Raw genomic sequence first — 22,070 nt, forward strand, 5'->3', positions numbered from 1 at the left:
GGTATTTAAAATTTTCTGCACAAGAAGACTTTGTTGAGACTGTGCTATCAGAAGTGGGGTTAGGTCAGGATTGAGAGCACTCAGACTGGAACTGAATTAAACTTAGGTGGTTTTGAGAGCATTGGAACTGAATTAAGCTTAGATGGCCTTGAGAGCACGGTGTTGAGACACTAGAGAGCTAAAGATAGAGTTCTCCAGCTTTTCCTCATTATAGTACTGGGCACTTGACATGTAACCCTCTCTCTTACATCTGAATTGAGAAGTAGGTTAAGAATGGGTTCACACAAGTGTTTGTCCCTTCTCAGTCTCTGTGAAGCATCTGTAATGACATCCAGTCCTGTCTGCTCTGACTGTCTGCTCATCCTGGCTTATTCCTGAGTCTCAGCTAGACTTCTTCCTCCCAAAGCTATGTCTAGCCACTTTATTAACTTTATGTAGAGCTAACTTCATTATACAATTACTAAATAATATTATTAATAACAATAGTCCCTGTTACCATTTTTTCTTCTTCTCACATTTATGGGTCCTCCATCTCTAAACACTCCAATCTTAAGTGGTTTTAGTTTATAAGTTACATATCCATGATTATCTATCCCATTCTAAGAATTTTTTAACACTGTCCTGTTAACCACCCTGTGCTTTGATACTAACTTGTTTGTGTCTCGGGAAGGTCTGTTACATTCTGTTGCATGGTGGAGATAGATGGCATTATCTGACATGATTTTCTAAATCAAGTGTGTGCGTGAGACTGATGAGATTCAGTTAATTTCCTGCGTTCCCTCCTTGCTTACACCTACAGCTTCATCTAGTTAAAAGCAAAGAGGAAGCTGTAGAGATGGCTCCATGGGTTATGGCACCTCCTGATAGCTTGGGTTCATTCCCTGGGGCACACATGATGGAAAGAGAGAGGTGACTCCTGCAAGTTGTCCTCTGACCTTCATGTGCAAGTCATGTCATGGTCCCACCAACTCCATACCAAAATAAATGAATAAAAATCTTTTGAAAAGAGAGTTGACCTAAAAGGGGTTTTGTCTGATGATATCAGACACATTAATATAATATAATATAATATAATATAATATAATATATAAGGACCATTTATTAAATAGATATGCTTACATTTGTTATATACCCAAATTAACTATAAATCTGAAAGCTGGCTCTTGTGCTTCTTCATAGTATTTTATCTTTGACTAAATGGTAGCTACTTAACAACCATCAAGATGAAATAAATACAATTCTGACAGTATTTATATATTTTGAATTCAGTTCATTTTGAACTATAAAGGACCTTTAATCTTAAATCAAAGATCATTGGAATTTCCTTATTGCAAGTGTCAGCATCACTTCTTAAACGAGTTTTATTACTCTCTCCAAAATCTGATACCTACTGAATATACCTTCTCTTTACAGATAAAGAAGCAAGTGAATGTGTGAGTGTGCACAAGCATGCACACGAGTGTGCCCCCCTACACAGACCCTTTGAAAACTCCATTTGATTGTCTCAAGAATCAACCTTTCTATTTACAGCAAGAACAGATAGAATTCCTTTGACATGCTGACCTGTTCATCAGTTTGATTTTGTGCATTTGAACTCTTCAAACCATTTCCTGAATGTCAGATTTATCTCTGTTGACAAGTAGGAAATCTACAGAATCGTCTGGATCCATCTTTTAAGATGCTGCAGATTCATTTGTCTCTCAACTCTTTTGCCAAATATTTTTCTGTGGCCGTTATTTATTGGTCTCATTGTCCACTTTCAGAAACAAACTATTTAGGCTGACAACACTGAGAATTTGACTTGGACATCACGTTAGGGAATAGTATCTTCCCTTGCTCTTCCTGCAGCCACCTCCTGTTCCCATACATAAATGGCAGCCAGCAATGGCTAGAAACAAAGGCTCTCCCAGCCCCTGAATACAGTGACATTCATTCCGGGAGAAGCAGGGCCAGCTTTTTGAAAGCCGACTTCTTCAGCTCAACAATAACACACAATGAGTTATTGACTTGTTTATATACGGAGTCTTTTCAGTAACTACCTCTGACTCCCACAGTCTGGACAAATGATTGATTTCGTGGTTAGAAAAGGACAGAGCTCCTGCGCTAAACTCTGTAGTGCAAACTATTTTTCCCCATTTGTTCTATAACTGAATAGGACCTTATTAAAATGCACTTTCCAAAAAAAATACCTGCAGCTGTCCTTTATAACCATGTTTTGTATATATAAATAAGTAATTTGTCCCAGTCTTTTGTATATTAACAGACCATTGGGAAGCTTGTCAATATATATGAAGGGTGGTTATCTTATTGTTTATGCTAAACCGTATTGCCTATATTGATCCGCATGTAAACTATGGATCAAATAATGTAGCAGTGGATCAATATTTACTGATGAAAACCTTAGATGAGTTCAGTCTTCTTACAGGAGCATGCTGGTTTATTAAGAGTGTTCTACACAACACATATTGTATACTTCATCCTTGATCTTTAGTTTCTCTTTTGAAATACAAAAGCCATGTGGAAAACCACAGTTTAGGAACATGAGAGTTTAGTTGCATTAATAGGCTTTTCTACCTTTGGGTGGAACTTATCTGGAATGTCAGCATGAATTAGGTAGAGAGAACATATCAGCTTCTTTGAATTATTGTGTTTTTTTCTACTGGTATTAATAATTTAAATCTAGAATGACGGTTTTAGAGTTAATTTCTTTTGTAAAATGCATTTTATCTATCATGTCAAAAATTTTCCAGGATCTTTATGATTTTAGTAAACATACTTCCGAATACTTAAGAGGCATATTGCAGAAAGGCAGTCAGCCATTAGTGATGTTTAGGAGACAAGATCACTACTGTTTAGGTTACATTTGTCTAGGAGGTCTTTAGCCTGCTTTCCATTGGAGGGTGTCCATAAGAGAGCTCCATGAGCCCTGCAGGCATTTGAAGAATCCTTCAAAAATTAAGAGTGTTTTCAATTAGAAAGTCCACGTTTTATATCAAATTCTGTATCACTAAACTGTTACTTTTAGGTCTTTAGTGCTGGAATGATATCTGAACCCATAGTGTTGTAAATAAAATATACCCTGAAAAGCCAAAGATAACGGAAATCATTTTACTGGATTCTATTGTCTCAGGCATATTTTTAAGGAACCCTTTCCTTCTTCTTATTCTGTTTTCTTTTAAATCACTGGGGATTGCACACAGGGCCCAATTCATGCTAAGCAAGCACTCTCAACCAACATCTATCTCCAGACCCCTTATAGAATATGATCTTAATTCTTCAAATGCCTTCTATGATTTTATCTTGTTTTGATTTCCTGTTTATTTAACCTGGCTTTTTCCTTAAACCATTTCCATTAGCTTTTCTCCCTTTCGTCCTCTGTTCTCTAGACTCTTGATTGTTCCTACTGGTTCTCACCAGCTCAGAAAGAGCCCAGCCTTGCCTGGTTACAAGTGGATGGCTTTGTTATTTATTTCAAATTTTAGCAACAAACCCTGGGAAAATGTGCATTCCTATTAATTTGTTACATTCTGAATTGTACAATGAATATATGAGAAATTTCCCCTATATTTATGTGCTTATAACATGATGAGCTTCCCCTTACTCTATTTGACAGGGATTTTTCCAGTTATACATAATTTTAGTATTGTTTCTGTTTTCCAACTTTTGAAGATCCTGTCTTCTTTATTAGGAAAAAGTCCCATATATTTTAACTTAATTAACAAGTTATTTTACATATTTGAGAGAAGGCAGCAAATTGGTGGCATCTAGTTTTTTATTTTATTGTTTATCTTAATGAAGAAATAGAGTAGTCTCATCAACAGTGGCAGGAGAGAAGAATCTAACTATTATTGTCATATCTTGGGTTTTGAGAGAAATGCCATTAGCATTACATTATCAGCAATACCTCAGGTGAAATTTTACTCTCTCCATTTAGCTCTTTAATAATTTCCTTTAAATGGTTAAATTAAAACATACTTCTCTTGGAATGGCTTCTCTGTTTCCAGTAAAAATCCCATATGCTCATTCTCACATTTTATCAAATGCACCCTATCTGGCATTACGCTATGTTTAATTTAATGATGTTGGTATGTTTCCTCTGCATGAATAGATTTATTTGTACAGTGTTTATTTGAAGTTGGATATTGAAAATGAGGTGATTTACTTCACAACTATAATGCTGTAAGGAGAAAAGAATCTCACCTTTGGGAAAGTTACTTTCCTGCTGTTGCAAATGTCATGGCCCTGGGAACCTCATTAGACTCCTACCTCTCTGCATGGTACCAAAGAGTTTCATTCCTCCTCTGTTTCTGTTCATTCTACTTCCCTTAAAGCAGGCTGCTCTGAATGCTCTCTCTCTCTGTCTCTCTCTCTGTCTCTCTCTTTGTCTCTCTGTCTCTCTGTCTAACCTGCTAACAAGTCCTTTAGAGAAACATTCATCAACTCCTTATTTAGGTGAGCATCAGATAGCCTTAAGATTCCTGGACCACTCCTCTCTGCTCAATCAGATAATTGTGGACTTAGCTGCATCACCAATCATTGGATAAAGTGTTCACAGCTTGGTAATTCTTGAATATATCTCAATGGCTAGACTGAAGAGGGCATGTTGAACCTATGTTTCATGTTTATATCCAGTATAGGAGTTATAGATCCTTAGGCATGGGGAGTTAATGATTCATGTTGCCAAACATGATTTGTTAGGCATATGCTTGAGAAAACTTACATATGATAGAAACATGAACACATAAAAAACTGAAAAAAAACCTGTCTTCACTGTTTATTATTAGCTTAGATTCATCACTTAAGAATTGTTAAGTATTCCAGCGGTGGGAGGAGGAGAGCCAGTCCTGGTAGCACCCGGCTTTAATTCCAATGCTCAGGAGGCAGGGAAATCTCTGTGAGTTTGAGGCCAGCCTGGTCTGCAAAGTGAGTTCCAGACTAGCTATAGCTACATGAGGCACTATCTCAAAAAATGAAGTTGTTAAATATTTGACTTCAGAGGACTCCTTATCAAACTCTTGTTCTGTTTTTTTTCTAATGGTGTCACCCTGTTGAATGAATCTTAATTTTGTGAGTTAATTTCTCCCTTTGATGAAAATAGTATTTGATTTCAATACAATTATTTATAAGAATATGAAATGAATCAAATTCATAATTTTATAACTCAAGGGCTGGAAATAGTAGGAGAAGAGTTTGCTGTGACTGTATGAATGGAGCCAGTTGGAGGTAACTGCCAAGCTGTGTAGAGACACCGGCTTCTGTTATAAAATATTGGAAATAATTTTAGCACAGTGGAGTGTATGAATGAATTGTTTGTTGTGCTTTTGTTGTGCTCCTTGACTTCTATTCTGACATAGTGGCAGCCACCTTATTATCTTCCCTACATTAAAAATTTTTTGATAGAAGAGTTCAACCTAATTTTAAAAGTTGTAAATTCATTTTAAAATTCTTTAAACAATTTTAACCTATGTCTAATTGATTAATTGGCAATATCAACTAAGGAATTTCCCTCCCTACCAGGTTGTATATTTTAAAAAGAAAGTTAAAAAAAACTCAGTATGTTAAGTGTTTTAACTATTAAAAAATCACCTCTTTACTTAATCTAAATAAAGTTTTCTTCATGTAAGTACATCAACTTTAATAAAAAAATTAGTTGTTTGAATTGTTGCTGCTAATTGGCAAAGATTCATGTTGATTATTTGTACCTTTTAGTTGGACTTGGTCCTGAATGAACAGAAAGCCAAGATAACAGCAAAGGCCATTCTTTCCATGACACCAGAGGAATACAAGAAGTCAAGAGAAGATGTAAGGAATTATTTTGCTAATGATATCAAAATGAAAATGTGCAGTGATTTTGAAATTAATATTATAGTAAATCAACTCTTGTTAATTCTTATATTCTGAGAGCAGGGAAAAAGGCTGTTCAAAACTGGTAATTATTTTATTGGTGTAGGCACCCTGAAAGATAATGTATGCCTGAAAGAACAAATCAATCACAATTTTCTGAAAAATCATGACTGTTTCCCCAGAAAATTTACAAGTTATTACATACTACTTGAAAATCAGGTTTGAAACATCCTGCATTGGGAAGTGTGAAAGAGCCTTCAAATTTTTGATAACTCTAAATTTTGCTTTTATTAACTAACATCTAAGGAAAGAATCATTGCTCTGAATTTTAGAAATGCTAACGAAGTTATCGTCTATCAAGGGAAAGCAGTAGTTTACAAATGTCAAGCCTAAGAGGGCTAATCATCAGATTCTGCCGGCAATATTGTAATGAAGAACTATTAAATCAGACCTCCTCTCCAAAACCCATGCTGGGAAGTTGACAGCGTATTCCATAAATGAAATAATAACACAAAATTGGTGCCAGACAAAGAAGGAAAATGATTTTCATGTTGCTTCCTGGAATGTAAAAGTATTTAATCTTTGAGAGGAGTGGGCATGGATTTGCTCTGTGAAAAATAAATTCATAACCAACTTAAAATGTAAGATAATGTATACATTTAAAGAATAAACTTTCTGTATAAATTTGACTAATTTGAACATTGGTCAAAGTAATCTATCCAAAGTTTAAGGTTTTAGTATTATTTTAATCTTAATGACTGTATCATCATTTCTGACAATATATTTCATAACATGATCAAATTTTCTGCATGGTTACAGACATATATATATGCAGTATTAAAGATGACATTGTAAGCATTGTTTAGAATACTCTGTAAGGAATATTTTATAAAACATAAATGTGACTATTTCCTAAAATGCAATGAGTAACAACTGTATAGATTTAAGCTATAGTTTTTGACTCTTTCCACTGAATAGTTATAAGGCAAATGACTAGGTTGCTAACTATAAATTGAAAACAATTCTTCCTTGTACTGAGTGGTTTTATATGTCAACTTGACACAAGCTAGAGACAACAGAGAGGAAGGAGCCTCCGTTGAGGAAATGCCGCCATGAAATCTAGCTGTAAGGCATTTTATCAGCTAGTGATCAATGTGGGAGTGCCCAGCCCATGGTGGGTGGTTCCATCCCTGGGCTGGTGGTTCTATAAGAAAGTAGGCTAAGCAAACCAGGGGAACCAGCAAGTTAGCAGCTCCCCTCCATGGCCTCTGCATCAGCTCCTGCCTCCAGTTTCCAGTCCTGCTTGAGTTCCTGTCCTGACTTCCTACAATGATAGACTATGATCTGAAAGTGTAAGTCAAAGAAACCCTTTCCTCCCCAACTTGCTTTTTGGTCATGTGTTTCATCACAGCAATAGAAACCCTAACTAAGATACTCTTCTACATATTTTACATGTTTAAACAGAGTTGGAGAGACTGTTGACAGATTGTTTTCTTAGCTATAATTATGTTTGCCCTTTGACTTATGTGTTTAATCACTGTATGTGTGTGCATGGTTGTAGGTGTGAATGATATATATGTCTATGACATGTGTGTGGAAGTTAGAGGAATAACCTTCAGCAGTGGTCCCCACCTTCCACCTTGCTTGAGAATAGTCTTCATTGTTTGCTACTGTGTATATCAGCTATCCTGCATGATTCTGGGGGTTCACTTCCTCCACCTTGCCTCCCTGGAGGAGAGTTGAGATTACAGATGCACACTACCACACCTGACTTGACTGTAGATCCATACTTAGATTGTCCTGCCTGCATGACAAGTGCTTCCCCAACTGATCCATCTCTTTAGTCTTGCCTTTGCTAGTTTATGTAAAATTACTCAAAGGCATCATAATTTTATGTTTATTTGATATTGCTTTTATTAGCTTAATTTGTTAATTATAAAAGTAGTGGGTTTCATTGTGATATTTTCACACACGCATATTGGCATTTCTATTAGTAATTTTGTATTTGTCTAACACTGTTTGCTTTAATGTTCTTCCAGTACAACTTCAATTAGTTGCATATTTAATTTATCAGGTGTAACTCAAAACTGTTTTATTGTTGTTGTTGTTTGAAAAATTGAACACATGGGTAATTGCTAAATGATTTCTTGGAAAGTGATCCTATTGGTTTAGATGTGTATATTCCAGTGTTCAGGTTAGCAAAAGTGAAGTCAAATTTTAGCTCGTAGCTCTTACACATTTAGAGAAGTGAAATACTAATGGAAAAGGGAAGTGAGAAAACTTAAGGAAAATTACTTGGATTTTTTCTAAGCTTTCTTTTTTGATGATGCTGGGCTTTGTGCACCCCAGGCAAGTGCTCCACCACTGAGCCACAGTCACAGCACCACAGCTTTTGTTTCTACAAATATAAAATTCTATGACTATTTTTAAATCACAATTAAATGTCATAAAATCTCAGGTTTATCTCTTGTTCTGCTGCCTGAACTTTTCTTTTAAAATGGGTTTTCATTCAACATAGTTTCATTCCAACAAAACTGGAAGTAGTAATTTTACATATATTACAAAGGATACTTTGATACAAGTATATGTTAAAGTTCTTTGCAAATTTGTAATTCATTATTGTCAGTTTAAAAGTATGTTATTCCAGGTTGTCTGAAAAGTAGATACCAACACTGGATTAAATATGCATGACAGGAAGATTTGGAAGAAGCACCCATCCCATTATGGAAACAAGGAAAGTTTGTCAAAGCTGTCGATGTGTATTTGAAACATTGCTAGCCATTGCTTCCATGTATATATTTATATATATGTTTGCTGTTCGGGAGGGCTATTGCTTGTGCACAAGTGGAAGTCAGATGACAACTTGTAAGTTTTCACTATGTAGGTCCTGGCGATCAAGTGCTGATTGTGAGGCTTGGTGGCAAATGCTTTTTGTCTGCTGGACCATCTTGCCAGTGCCCCTCCATTCTTTCTCATACTGTAACTCCAGGCTGGCTTGGAACTCACTATGTACTTCACAGAGGTCTTAAATTCATGTCAATCATCCTGCCTCAGCCTCCCAAGTATTTACAAGTTTGAGTCACCACACTTGTCTATAAAGTTGGATTGGGGTTGGCAGGCTTTCCTTGCTTTGAGACCATCCTGTATTCTTTGAAGACTATATTTCAAGAATAGTAACAACTGTTCTGTTTGATGACTTCAAATGGTGGTTTTGTGCAAAGTGCTCTGGAGTTCTCAATAACATGGGTGGATTCAAAGCCATAGAGAACTCAGCCCAACAGCTGAAGCCACTACGAAAACCAGGAGTTCTTTAGACTTGTTCCTGGCAGCAGACAGGCAATATTTAACAATGTGTATTTCACAAATAGACAGCTTTAATATGTAAGATCTATAAAAAATTATAAAGACCTTAATAGGTTGTCCTGATTACAAGTCATCTTGAGAACATAATTGAATTCAAGAATTGAATGCATACATCATAGAGATGTGGTCCAACATCGCTCCACTTTACATAAAAATCCATGCAATGAGCACACTTGCCTTATTTTAGAGGTTTGGTTTGTTTCCTCAGCAGACTATTTCATTCTTGTTTGGTACCTTCTGTTCATTTGTTACACTCCCAAATTCTGTACAAGTGTCACTTCCGTGCTCCATTGCCATGGAGCATGAGGAGTGGAACGAGTAGGCTTTCTGCTGCACAATGAGATGGTGCGCTTTTTCAGCATATGCATGCATAAGCCTTCTTTTGTGAATGGGACTGATAGGTCAGATAATGTTTAAAGGGAAAGGTTTTATGTCTCTCAGGCTTCTATGTTTCCACATGGATGCTCACACACACACATAGATTGAATTATGAACAGACCCATTAATGCTGGGATCACAAAAGGTCAAGTTTTGTATTCTTTTACCCCCATTCAGATTGCTTTTGTAGAGAGAAAAAAGGATTTGCAGGGAGAAAAAGATTTATGATAAAGAATTTTTTAGAGAACAGTTTTCTCCTTTTAACAATATCTTTGATTTGGAAAAGGATCATATTATGTCAAATAATTCAATAATATTGTATCATCTGCCTGAATTTGGTGTGAATTAGTTCATGTATTTATTTGTCTTTAAGGGCAACATGTTATCATAATAACTGAGAACAAAACATAACATAGCACTTTGGAGATAAAAGGCCATATGAATATGTAAAATAACAAAATTTGAGCAGAACTGAATGGAAGTATTATCAAAACATCATCAGCAGGATTCTTAACCAATTCTCTCCTTTGTTTAAGATGTAATTTAGTCTTTTCTCAGCTATATAACATTTTAGTTTTGAATTAAGAAAACAACTAATAATTTGTGTCATCGTGGCTCACACACATTGACAAATACTCCAGTGGAAGCAGTAAAAAAGTAATGGAGAAACATTTGAAAGGACAAAGACTTTATCCCCAATGAAAAATTTAAGACTTTAACCAATAGCTCTTTAGAGAGCAAATGACATCAGCAACTGCATGGTTGGTTAATTTTTGATGTCACATGGAATCTCTTATCAGTTAAAGGGTATGCATTGTGACAGTAAAACCACTCATGCATAAAAATGTCCTAAATCAAAGTCTGGGATCTTCCTTCTTTTCCCTTTGGTTTTGGGCTAATGTCTTGCTCTATCATGTGGTGAAGTACATCAAACTGAAGATACTAGTATTTGCCAGAAAAGTACATTACATGATACAAACATTAGATGCTACATAAAATCATATTTTCCCAAATCACATAATCTTGGGAATGGATTCAGAGAGCTGATGTACTTTACAGAGAGCCCTTTTGTTTAGGGGCCTTGCTTCATCAAACAACTGGAAGAGCAGGCCACCTGGAATGTTTGGTGTTTGGCTTAGGTATGTAGGTTGGTATCATCTAACACTTTGAGGATATAATACCTGTGTAGGATAAAATATCATGAACAAGGTAAAGTAGAAGCACTGTCTTGCATTGGATTGTTTAGAGTTTTTTAGGTCACAATTTAATAGAGCTAACTGTGTTGTGTGTAGTGCAGAAATCTATTCTAGAATGACTTTAGAGGATTCTCCCATGGGACTTTTAGTTTAAGAACAATACTGTCTTCGTTTTCTTTCTTCTTTTGTTATTTTCCCTAACCATTGTCCTTTTCAGGTCTTCTTTTTACATTATTTTTTCTATTTTCCTCTATTGAGACCCCTCTCATTATTGTTTAAAACTCTCTCCACTACCTCATATACCTGTGATTTTTAAACCTGTTTCCAAGGTTCTTTAGTTGGCCATGAGGGCTTATTTATGATTACTGAATAGGAATTGTCACAGACATTCACTGTCACTAAGAGGTGTCCATTACTAATGAGCTATACATGGTTGAAAATATTTAATAGAAAATAATATATTAATTAACTTTTGGGAAAAATGTCCAAACCTAAATCCCAGTGACTTAACACAGGTATATATTATATACTGTTAACTTATTAACACAAAATATATATTATATATTATTCACTTATATGTATTAGCTTCCGGTTATTAGTGGCCCTCTTCAATGTCTTTCCTAGACTGTGACCAAAGTTGAAAGACAAGCTTCTACTCCAGTACTGGCATTTGCACCAGTGACAAAGACCAGTGATTGGGAGTGTTCTGTGACTCTTAGGTGGTGCTGAGCAGTGCCACCTGCTACTTCTTCATTTACCAATCACATCACGTGGGGAATCTGACACCATGAGTACACCTGTGAGAAAGACCTGCCTCTTTCTCTTGTTCATTTCTGCTATTCTCTGATCAAACTTTACTTCTCACAGCACATCTATCTAACTCTGTGGCTCTCAACCTTCCTAATGCTGCAACACTTCAGTACAGTTTCTCATGTTATGTTGACCCCAACCATAAAATTATTTTCATTGATACTTCATAACTGTAATTTTGCTACTGTTATGAATTGTAATGTAAATATATGATATAGGATATCTGATATGTGACCTCTGTGACAGGGTAATTTGACACCCATGAGTTAAGACTCACAGGTTGGGAAACCTAGATCCATTGGCTTGCTATGTAAAGACTTTGGAAAAGGTTTATAACTTGAAGGAATCTGATATTGATGTGTAAGTCAACAGGTTGTGGGGATCCCAGACCCAGTGGATACATTTACATCAGAGCTCCTGCATCTGTGGCTCAGAGAACATTAGAGAAGAGGAGAAAGAAAGATTGTAAGAGTTGGGATACCAGGGAGTCTGCAGTGAAACAGTCTCTTCTAGAAATGGCTGCATAAACAAGACAGCAGCAATATCAATATTAATAGGCATGTTAACTTGGAAGAGGGAAATTTGTGGGGGTCCTACCCTAGACAAAGAACTGCAGGAAACTATGACTGCTGGAAGGGGGTAAATTAGTTTGTCTCAGGGATGAGCCCTAATATTGGTTTTCTTTTTTTTTAATTAAGTATGTTTTTATTTAAATTAGAAACATGCATGCTTCAAATGTCAATCCCAGCTCCTCCCTTCTCCTTCCACCAGCCCCACCCCCCCACTCCCAGCCCAGTACCCACATCCTTCCCCAGGAAGGGTGAGGCCCTCCTTGGGGGGGATCTCCAAGAGTCTGTCATTTCATCCAGGGCAGGACCTAGGCCCTTCCCCATGTATCCAGGCAGAGAGAGCATCCCTCCATGTGGAATGGGCTCCCAAAGTTCATTTGTATGCCATGGTGAACACTAGTCTACTACCCAAGGCCCCAGAGATTTCTGAGGCCTCCTCAATGACACTACATTCATGGAGTCTGGATCAGTCCCCTGTTGGCCTCTTAGTCATCAGTCTGGGGTTCAAGAGCTCCCCCTGTCCAGTCAGCTGTCTTTGTGGGTTTCACCAGCATGGTCTTGACCGCCTTGCTCACCACTCCTCCATCTCTGTCACTGGATTCCAGGCAGTCAGTTCAGTGTTTAGCTGTGGGTATCTGTCTCTGCTTCCATCAGTCACAGGATGAAGGTTCTAGGATGTCACATAAAGTAGTCATCAACCTTATCATCAGGTAGGAGCTATTAATGTAGTCTCTCTGCTAATTCCTAATATTGGTTTTCTAATAGAGTGGTCAGCACTGAAACCTTATGCACACCATCAACAGGAATGCATTCAATAGGATATATGTATGTATGCATGCATGTATGTATATATACATGTACACACATATAAACACATATATATGTATGCACCTAGATATATAACAATAATAGACAAATAAAAAGAGTCTATTAACTTTTTATTTAGAGAGGAAGTAGGAGGGATTTGGAGGAGGGTAGTTGGGAGAGGATGGAGGAGAAAAGGGAGGGGAGAGAGTGATATAATGCTATGTTAATTTAAAACATTTTAAGAAGAAAGCAAATAAAAACAAATGTTGATGAAATTGAAAAGAAAATGGAAGGGTTAAACATTCCTGATGGGATTGCAAAACAATCCACCATTGTGGAAATCAATATGGAGGCTCGTCAAAGCAACTGAAATATAACTGCCATACAAGCCAGCTATGTCACTTGTTCAAAGAAATCTAAGCCATCAAGTCAGAGACACTTTCATATCAATGATTATTGCAGGAGTAGTCATGACATCTAAGTTACAGAACCAATGTAAGTGTCCATTAACAGAGGAACAGACAAGAGAAAAATATATATAGCCAGTAGAATTTTATTCATCCATAAAGAACAAAATTATGTAATTTTCAGAAGAAAAACAAAACAGATACAACTAGAGATTGCCACATGAGCTGGATAGGGTTTTTTATTTGTTTGTTTGTTTTTTGGTCAATTTAATACAAGCAAGGGTCATCTGGGAAGAGGGAACCTCAGTTAAGAGTTTTCTCTATTAAGATTGATCTGTAGGCAAGTCTGTGGGGGCATTTTCTCTGAGCAATGTTTGATGTGGGAAGGCCCAGCCCACTGTAGGTGGTACCACCCGTAAGCAGATGGTCATGGATTGCATAAAGACTCTAACTCAACAAGCCAGTTAGCATTATTCCTCCATGTTGTCTTTATCAATAGGGTCTTACCATCAGCTTGTGTGTTGTAACTTTACCATTGGCCTTTACTGACTGACCCAATCTCTCTACCTAGTCTTTCAGCCTGTTTTCCACTTGACCCATTCTGTTGATGTGGGTTTCCACTGAGGATTTTATTTAGTTTATTGAGTTTTTATTTCTAATATCATTTCAGTTTGACTATTCTTACATAATTCTTTATTTAATTATATTTTCATATTTGTATTGACTTCCTTATTTTATTCATCTTTTTTTTTGTTCTGAGTATATCCATGTCCTCTTTGAGTTGTTTAAACATAGTCAATTATTCTTTTTAATTTTTTTTCAGAAAGATCTTCCAGATTTCTCTCGTTGGGGTCCATTATCGTGTGATTAGCATTTTCTGAAGGAGACTTTTTGTCTTAGATTTTCAAATTACTTTTGTTTTTGAACTTGCATTTGTGCATCTGGGGTTTCTTGGTTGAGTGTAAGTGTAGTCCAGGGGCTGAGGGCCTGGGTATTGCTTACCTGTCAGTTCTGGGAGCTAGGGGAACTGTGGAAGTGTGGGCCAGGAACCCCTTCCCCATTATTTCTAGGGCCTGAGAAGAGGTGAAAGTCTGTGCCTAGTGCTCATGTCTAGAACTTGTAAACTGTTGATGCTGATGACTGTGTGGAGAGTTTTAAACTTTGGTCCAAAGATTCATTGTCTGGTATTGCTGTCCTTTTCAGGATTTTTTATTGGGAATTTAATAACATTTCTAGTCAAAAAATTTATGCCGAAGGAGTGTTGGATTTTGTCAAAGGCTTTTTTAGCATCTAGTGAGATGATCATGTAGTTTTTTCCTTTTCAATTTGTTTATATGGTGAATTACATTGACTGAATTTTGTATGTTGAACCATTCTTGAATCTCTGGGATGAAGCCTACTTGATCATGGTGGATGATTTTTCTGATGTGTTCTTGGATTCAATTTGCCAGTATTTTATTGAATATTTTTACATCAGTACTCATGAGGGATATTGGTATGTAGTTCTCTTTCTTAGTTGTGTCTTTGTGTGGTTTGGGTGCCAGTGTAATTGTAGACTCATCAAAAGAGTTTGGCAATGATTCTGCTGCTTCTATTGTGTGGAATACTTTGAGGAGTGTTGGTATTAGCTCTTTTTAAAATTTGTGGTAGAATTCTGTACTGAAGCCATCTAACCCTGGGCTATTTTTGGTTGGGAGGCTTTTGATGATTATTTCTATTTCATTAGGTGTTATAGATCTATTTTAATAGCTTATCTGTTCTTGATATTATTTTTGGTAGGTGACATCTATCCAGAAAATTGTTCATTCCCATGAGTTTTCAAATTTTGTGGAGTACAGGCTTTCAAAGTGCGACTTGATGATTCTCTGGATTTCCTCAGTGTCCATAGTTATATCCCCCTTTCCATTTCTGATTTTGTTAATTTACATGTTCTCTCTCTTCCTTTTGATTAATTTGGATGAGGGTTTATCTTTCTTGTTGATTTTCTCAAAGAACCAACTCTTTATTTCATTGATTCTTTGTATTGTTTCCTTTGTTTCTACTTTATTGATTTCAGTCCTCAATTTGATTGTTTCTTGGCATCTACTCCTCCAGGGTGAGTTTGCTTTTTTTTGTTCTAGAGCTTTCAGATGTGCTGTTAATTCTCTAGTGTAACTATTCTCCAGTTTCTTTATGTGGACATTTAGTGCTATGAACTTTCCCCTTAGCATTGCTTTCAATGTGTCCCATAAGTTTGGGTATGTTGTATCTTCATTTTCATTGAATTCTAGGAAGTCTTTAATTTCTTTCTTTAATTTTTCCTTGACTCAGGAGTGATGCAATTGCATATTGTTCAATTTCCATGGGTTTGTAGGGTTTTTGCACTTTGTGTTGTTGTTGAATTATAACTTTAAAGCATGATGATCTAATAAGATACAAGCAGTTATTCCAAATATTTTTGTATCTATTGAGGTTTGCTTTGTTGCTGAGTATGTAGTAGATTTTAGAGAAGGTTCCAAGTGGTGCTGAGAAGAAGGTATATTCTTTTGTATTTGGATGGAAAGTTTTATACATGTCTGTTAAATCCAATTGTGTCATAACTTCTGTTAGTTCCTTTGTTTCTTTGTTAAGTTTCTGTCTGTTAATCCTGTCTAGTGGTGAGAGTGGGGTGCTGAAGAATCCCACTATAAGTGTGTGGGGTTTTATGTGTGATTTGAGATTTATTAATATTTCTTTTATGAATGTGGGTGCCTTAGTATTAAAGGCATAGATGTTCAGAATTGATACTTAATCTTGATGGGGTTTTCCTATGATGAATATGAAATGTCCTTCTTCATCTCTTTTGATTAATTTTAGTTTGAAGTCTATTTTGTTATACATTCAATAGCTTCACCACCTTGTTTCTAAGAACCATTTGATTGGAAAATCCTTTCCCATCCTTTAACTCTGAGGTAACCTGTGTCTTTGTAGTTGAGGTGTGTTTCTTGTATGCAATCAAAGGATGGATTCTGTCTTTGTATCCATTGTGTTATCCTGTGTCTTTTTTATTAGTAAGTTAATACCATTGATACTGAGGAATATTAATGATTATTGATTGTTGATTCTTGTTTCTTTTTTATTTGTTTTTGGTGGTGGTATTTTGTGTGGATTTCCCCTTTTGTTTGGTTTTGGTTTTGGCTTTTGATAATGTGCGATCATTGTTGCCTATGTTTTTGTGGGTATAATTAACTTCCCTGAGTTGGAGTTTTCCTTCCAGTACTTTCTGTATGGCTGGATTTGTGAATATATATTGTTTAAATCTGTCTGTCGTGGAATATCTTGTTTTCTTCATCTATAGTGATTGAAAACTTTGCTGGGTATAATAGTTTGGAATGACATACATGATCTCTTAGTGTTTGTAGAATATCTATCCAGGACCTTTTAGCTTTCTGAGTTTCCATTGAGAAGTCAGGTGTAATTCTGGTAGGTCTGCCTTTATATGTTACTTGGCCTTTTTCATTTGCTGCCTTTTATTCTGTATGTTTGGTGTTTTGATTAGTATGGGGTGAGGGGACTTTTTTCTTTTTGGTCCAGTCTATTTAGTATTCTGTAAGCTTCTTTCAGTTTCATAGTCATGTCTTTCTTTAGGGTTGGAAAGTTTTCTTCTATGATTTTGCTGTGTAGGAAGAAACATTAGGACACCAAACTGTAACGATAAACAACACACTTGATGTGGGTATAGGTAACTATAGAAAACTGGCAACCAAGGTGAATCAACAGCTTTCACTACAGGACCAAAAGCTCAAAAGAGAGCATGCATCTCCTACACCACCTTTTATTACCACCTCTGTATGCACCTCTAGCCACACTCAAAGTGGGCATGGCTAGCGGCGCAGTCCTAATGTCTCTTCCTACAAATTGCTGCATATGTTTTCTGCACCTTTCAGCTGCACTTCTTTGCCCTCTTCTATACCTATCATTCTTAAGTTTGGTCTTTTCCCAGTGTCTCATATTTCCTGGATAGTTTGTGTTAAGGATTTATTTGACTTAAGATTTTCTTTGGTCGATGAATCTATTTCACCTGAGATTCTGTCTTCCATCTCTTGTATTCTATTGGTTGTGCTTGCATCTGTAGTTCCTGATCATTTACCCAGATTTTCCATTTCCAGCATTCCCTCAGTCTGTGTTTTCTTTAACTGTTTGATTCGTTTCCTTCATCTATTTGATTGTTTTTCTCTTGGGTTTTCTTGCTTTCTTTACAAAATTTGTTGATTTCTTGCATTTTTTATTTGTCTTTTCCTCCATTTGTTTGTTTGGGTTTTTTCTTCCATTTCTTTAAGGGATTTTCTCATTTCCTCTTTGAGAGTCTCTATCATCTTCATAAGTTGTTTTTAAGGTGTTTTTCTTTTGCTTCATTTGTGTTGGGATGTTTAGGTCGTGCTGGTAAAGAATCCCTAGACTCTGGTAGTGTCATATTAAACTTCCTGTTGTTGAATGTGTTCTTATACTGTCGTCTTCCCATAGCTTCTTTCAGTGGGTACAGGTGGTGGGGTCTCTCCCTCTTCTGGTGGGTATGAGTCCAAGACTCCATTGACAGCAGATGTCAGATGGTTCTCTCTTCCAGTGGGTGCCTGTCCAAGATAGGAATGGCGGCAGATGCTGGATGGCTGGGTCTGCCTCCTGGTCTCTCTGCGAGATTTAGTGGTGAGATGGGACTGGGGGCCACATTTCAGGGGATTCAAACAGGGAAAGCTGGGCAGGAAATGGCCCAGCACTCACTTCTTCCAGTGGGTGCCAATCCATGATTGGGATGGCGGCAGATGCTGGATGGTTGGGTCTGTCTCCAGGTCTCTCTGGAGGTTTGGTGGAAGGACATGATTGGGGGTCACATTTTAGGGGCTCAAACAGGGAAAGCTGGGCAGGAAACGGCCAGGTACTCACCTTTCCCTGTGTGTACTGTTCCAAGACTGGAATGGCAATGGCAGCAGATGCTGGATTAGGAATGTCCATTTTATTTGTAGACATTTATGTGAGATGTAGAATTATGCAGTGACTAGAAAGTTTATCTACTATACAGGGGTAAATATGAGAAAGGTCAAGGAAATGCAAAAAGAAAATAAATCGACAATAATATATCAGTTGTTTTAGTTAGGATTTCTATTGCTGTTAAGAGACACCATGACCATGGCAACTCTTATAAAGGAAAATATTTTATTGAGGTGGCAGTTTACAGTTTCAGAGGTTTTGTCTATTGGCAGCTGGGAGTATAGTGTCCTGCAGGCAGATGTGCTGCTGGAGAAGGAGTAGAATATTCTACATCTTGATTCAAAAGCAAGAGGAAGTGAACTGAGACACTGGGTATGGCTTGAGCATATGTGAAACACTGAAGCCCACCCCTATAGTGACACACTTCCTCCAACAAGGCCATACATACTCCAACAAAGCTATATTCCCAATAGTGCCATTCTCCATGAGCTTATGGGGGCCAATTCAAACTTCCAGTGTACAAAGAAGAAAGTATTTTAAGATAGAGGCATAGTCAGGAACTTTCTGGAAAAGACTTCAGTGGCACAGGAAACAAACCAAATAATTGACAAGTAGCATCACATGATAATAAAAGCTTCTGTACTGCAAAGGAAACTATCAGTGAGAAGCAGTCCGCAGAATGGGAGCAAACCTTGGCTAGACCTAGAATATATAAAAACTTAAAATTAAAAAATCTTCCCATAAACGGATGGCTGAATGAGTTTAAAGATCGTTTCCAAAAGAAGAAACACACATGGTTAATAAATATTTTTAACTGGTTTTCAACATTCTTAGTTGTGGAGATACAAATTACAGTATCTCACCCCATTCATAATGGCTCACATTAAGAAAACTATGGTGACAGATACTGGTGAGGAAGTGGAGAAAGGGGGATTCTTATGCATCATGAGTGGGTATATAAACTAGTCCAGCCACCATAATGGAGGCCTCTCAAGAAACTAAAAATAGAACTGCCATATAACCTAGCTATACTGGTTCTGGATACTTTCCCAGTATAATCATTTTTAATTAGCAAACTATATAATTATGAAATTAATTTGTTGTTTCTAAGTCCTCAGTATATATACATCATTAATAATATATGAGTAAAGGTCATACACCTTTCTTAACTCCGCTGATTAGTAGTCTAGAAATATAAACATCAAAGATATGTTCTTAATTTTGGAAAAATTCTATGCTTCATTTATGAGACTGACACACTGTCTATTGTGCTAAGAGGGCCTTCTATGCTTCATTTAGAATGCTTTCTAGGCAGAAAATATATTTTAAAGATCTACAAAATCTTAGTGAATTTAATATATGAATTGACATTTTAATTTAATTCGTGGTAAAGTGAAGTAGTCTAAAAAGTAACATATAGTAAACTGAAGTATGGTAATAGGTTACAGAACAATGAATTTCAAAATCCAAGGAAGGTTCTATATTGTTAATTTTCTTCTTCTATGCATTTTTCCCTTTGTTGAAACAGGGTCTTATGTAGCCAGGTTGCCCTGGAATTCATTTTGGAGACAAGGCTGATGTCAATATAGCCTATCTCTTTCTTCTGTGTCAACATACTGGGCCTCTTTAGCAGTTTAAGAATTTTGCAAAGTTCTTAGATCTATAAGCTCTTTTTTATGCCTAGAGTTAGTTTTCATTCAGCAATTTTGAATGACTACTTATTACATAACACCAAAGTAAAGGGACACACACACACACACAGTTGTTTTCTACAAACAAGAAGTGGATAATGGAGATGGATAGGTTAGTCCCTTGTATTCTCTTTACCTGAGGATACAGCCATAGTTAAGTTCTTGAATTGAAGTCATTTTCTCCTATCAGGCTAGGTACTCAAAAATCTAATAGGTGTGACATCAACAATTACTTTTTGCTAACAACTCTTGTAATTTAACCCCTTCAGGTGAGCATGCTGATTGATGAATTGCAGACAGCTATCAAAAGCAACAGAGGTCATCTCGCTAAGCTTGGCCCCCAATTACAGGCTGAGCAGGAGCAGTTCTCCTCTTATGTCTGCCAACACATTAAGAGCCTTCCAGCAAACACCATTATCCCAGGAGGCCTGCATCTCAAGGTGAGTGTCACTCTGTGACTCTCACTAGATCCAAGCAGGGACAGAAGCATTCTATACCATTGAAGATCTGTGTAACACTGATTCTCTGTTGAATGTCTCATCCTGTCCTCAGCAGGGAAATTTGACCTGTAAGGGAAAAGAATATTGTTCAGAAAATAGGTCTTAGAAGAAAATAACTATGCATCTTTGAAATGGGGGGTTATAAAACTTAGGATTAAATGCAGAAAAGTAAATTTAATGAAGAACTTCAGTTAGTGAACATTTGCATACTTCTCAAAGAAGTAAAAATACTGTGTACATTTCATTTCCTAAAAACAATGCATTTGGAAAATGACCAAGCTTTAATAGTTGACAGACAGTGACAATAAGAATCAGAGGTGAAAAGACTGGGTGACTGATTGATGTTCAAACTGCATTTCCAGGGAAAAAGATATGTATTGGATAAGTGTGACACATGTCTGAGTTCACTTGGCAAAATCAATACTTAAGAATATACTGAGGGGGAAAGGTGAATTGGTTATTTGTCAGGACAAGATGGCTAAATGTCCTAGGCTACTCTGCTATTGCAGTGTTAGGTGAGAAAGAATAATCTGCCTTGGCAAAAACAGATGAAATACCGAAAGGGAATGTAAAGATTTGATATTCATGGTAGAATATCCATGCCACCTCTGTCATGTTAAGTTACAGTTAAGTTGCAGTTCTGTAACTTCTTAGTTCACATCTCAAAGGCCTCTGATTAGAGAGATCAGCATTGCTCAGTGTGACCCTTTCTACGTAAAGAGGACTGTTTGGAGAACTCCACTGATAATATTCGCAGTTCACTTCTGCTCAACCTCCATCTTGCACTCTATCCTTTGAATATAGTTTTAGCTGCAAACACCACTTTAAAGAGCATGGAAGCTTGTGATGACATTCCCGTGGGTTCGTTTTAAATGAGACTATTACCATTAAAATTTGACCTTTTGAAAAATGTGACTCAATCTTAAATGCATTGTCTATGCCAGTCAGAAAAGAATTTGGGGAGTGACATCTAAGGCATCAAAGACAAGGGTACCCACAGTCAAGTAATATTGTCTTTTTTGGGTTTTTGACTTGGTTGTGGACCAATCTGTAAAAATACTTGCTATTGGTTAAGAGATAATACAGGCAAGGGATTTTGGTCACCTTAATGACATCTGTGCCCACTCCTTTTAATCCACTACTATACAGACTATAGTGCCTTTGGGAAAAAGAACTTTTTTCCCCTCATAAATTCATTGTTAAGTCTGAAGAATTTCTATCATATTAGCGTATTAGCTTGACAGTAAAATTTTAATTGCAGACTCTGAACTGTTCCTTTCACATATTCCCCCCTTCAGCATTCTTCAAAACTTCTTTCCACACCAGCAAATAGGAAATTTATAAGCAAAGGAAACATGTTGTATAATATTTGTAAGTACCCGCTGTGCTATCTAATATAGTAGCTACAGTCTGCATGAAGCTATTAAAATTAGCTAAATAAAGTACCCAATAACTTCACTGGTGTGTTATAGACTCTTGGCAGAATGACAGAATGGTTATATACCCTAACCAGAATTCTCTCCCAACTGTGTCATGAATTGTCTTGCTTTGATACTCCCAT

General features: G+C 36.7%; 1 protein-coding gene across 13 annotated transcripts in view; it reads left to right on the forward strand.

Moving 5' to 3' along the window:
• Window positions 1-22,070, forward strand: part of Dcdc1 (doublecortin domain containing 1) — a 414,546-nt gene that overhangs the window by 139,851 nt on the left and 252,625 nt on the right. For all 13 annotated transcript variants that reach the window (XR_005877304.1, XM_040745964.1, XM_040745975.1 and 10 more), the window contains 2 exons: window positions 5,710-5,802; window positions 20,279-20,449. Coding sequence is in view for 12 of the 13 variants with exons in the window: in XM_040745964.1 (XP_040601898.1) it covers window positions 5,710-5,802; window positions 20,279-20,449 (264 nt within the window). In the remaining variant the exon portion in view is untranslated. The remainder of the gene's footprint in view (window positions 1-5,709; window positions 5,803-20,278; window positions 20,450-22,070) is intronic.

The sequence above is a fragment of the Mesocricetus auratus genome, unplaced genomic scaffold (genome assembly GCF_017639785.1).
Source record: "Mesocricetus auratus isolate SY011 unplaced genomic scaffold, BCM_Maur_2.0 Super-Scaffold_100004, whole genome shotgun sequence".
In the NCBI taxonomy this organism is placed as follows: Eukaryota; Metazoa; Chordata; class Mammalia; order Rodentia; family Cricetidae; genus Mesocricetus; species Mesocricetus auratus.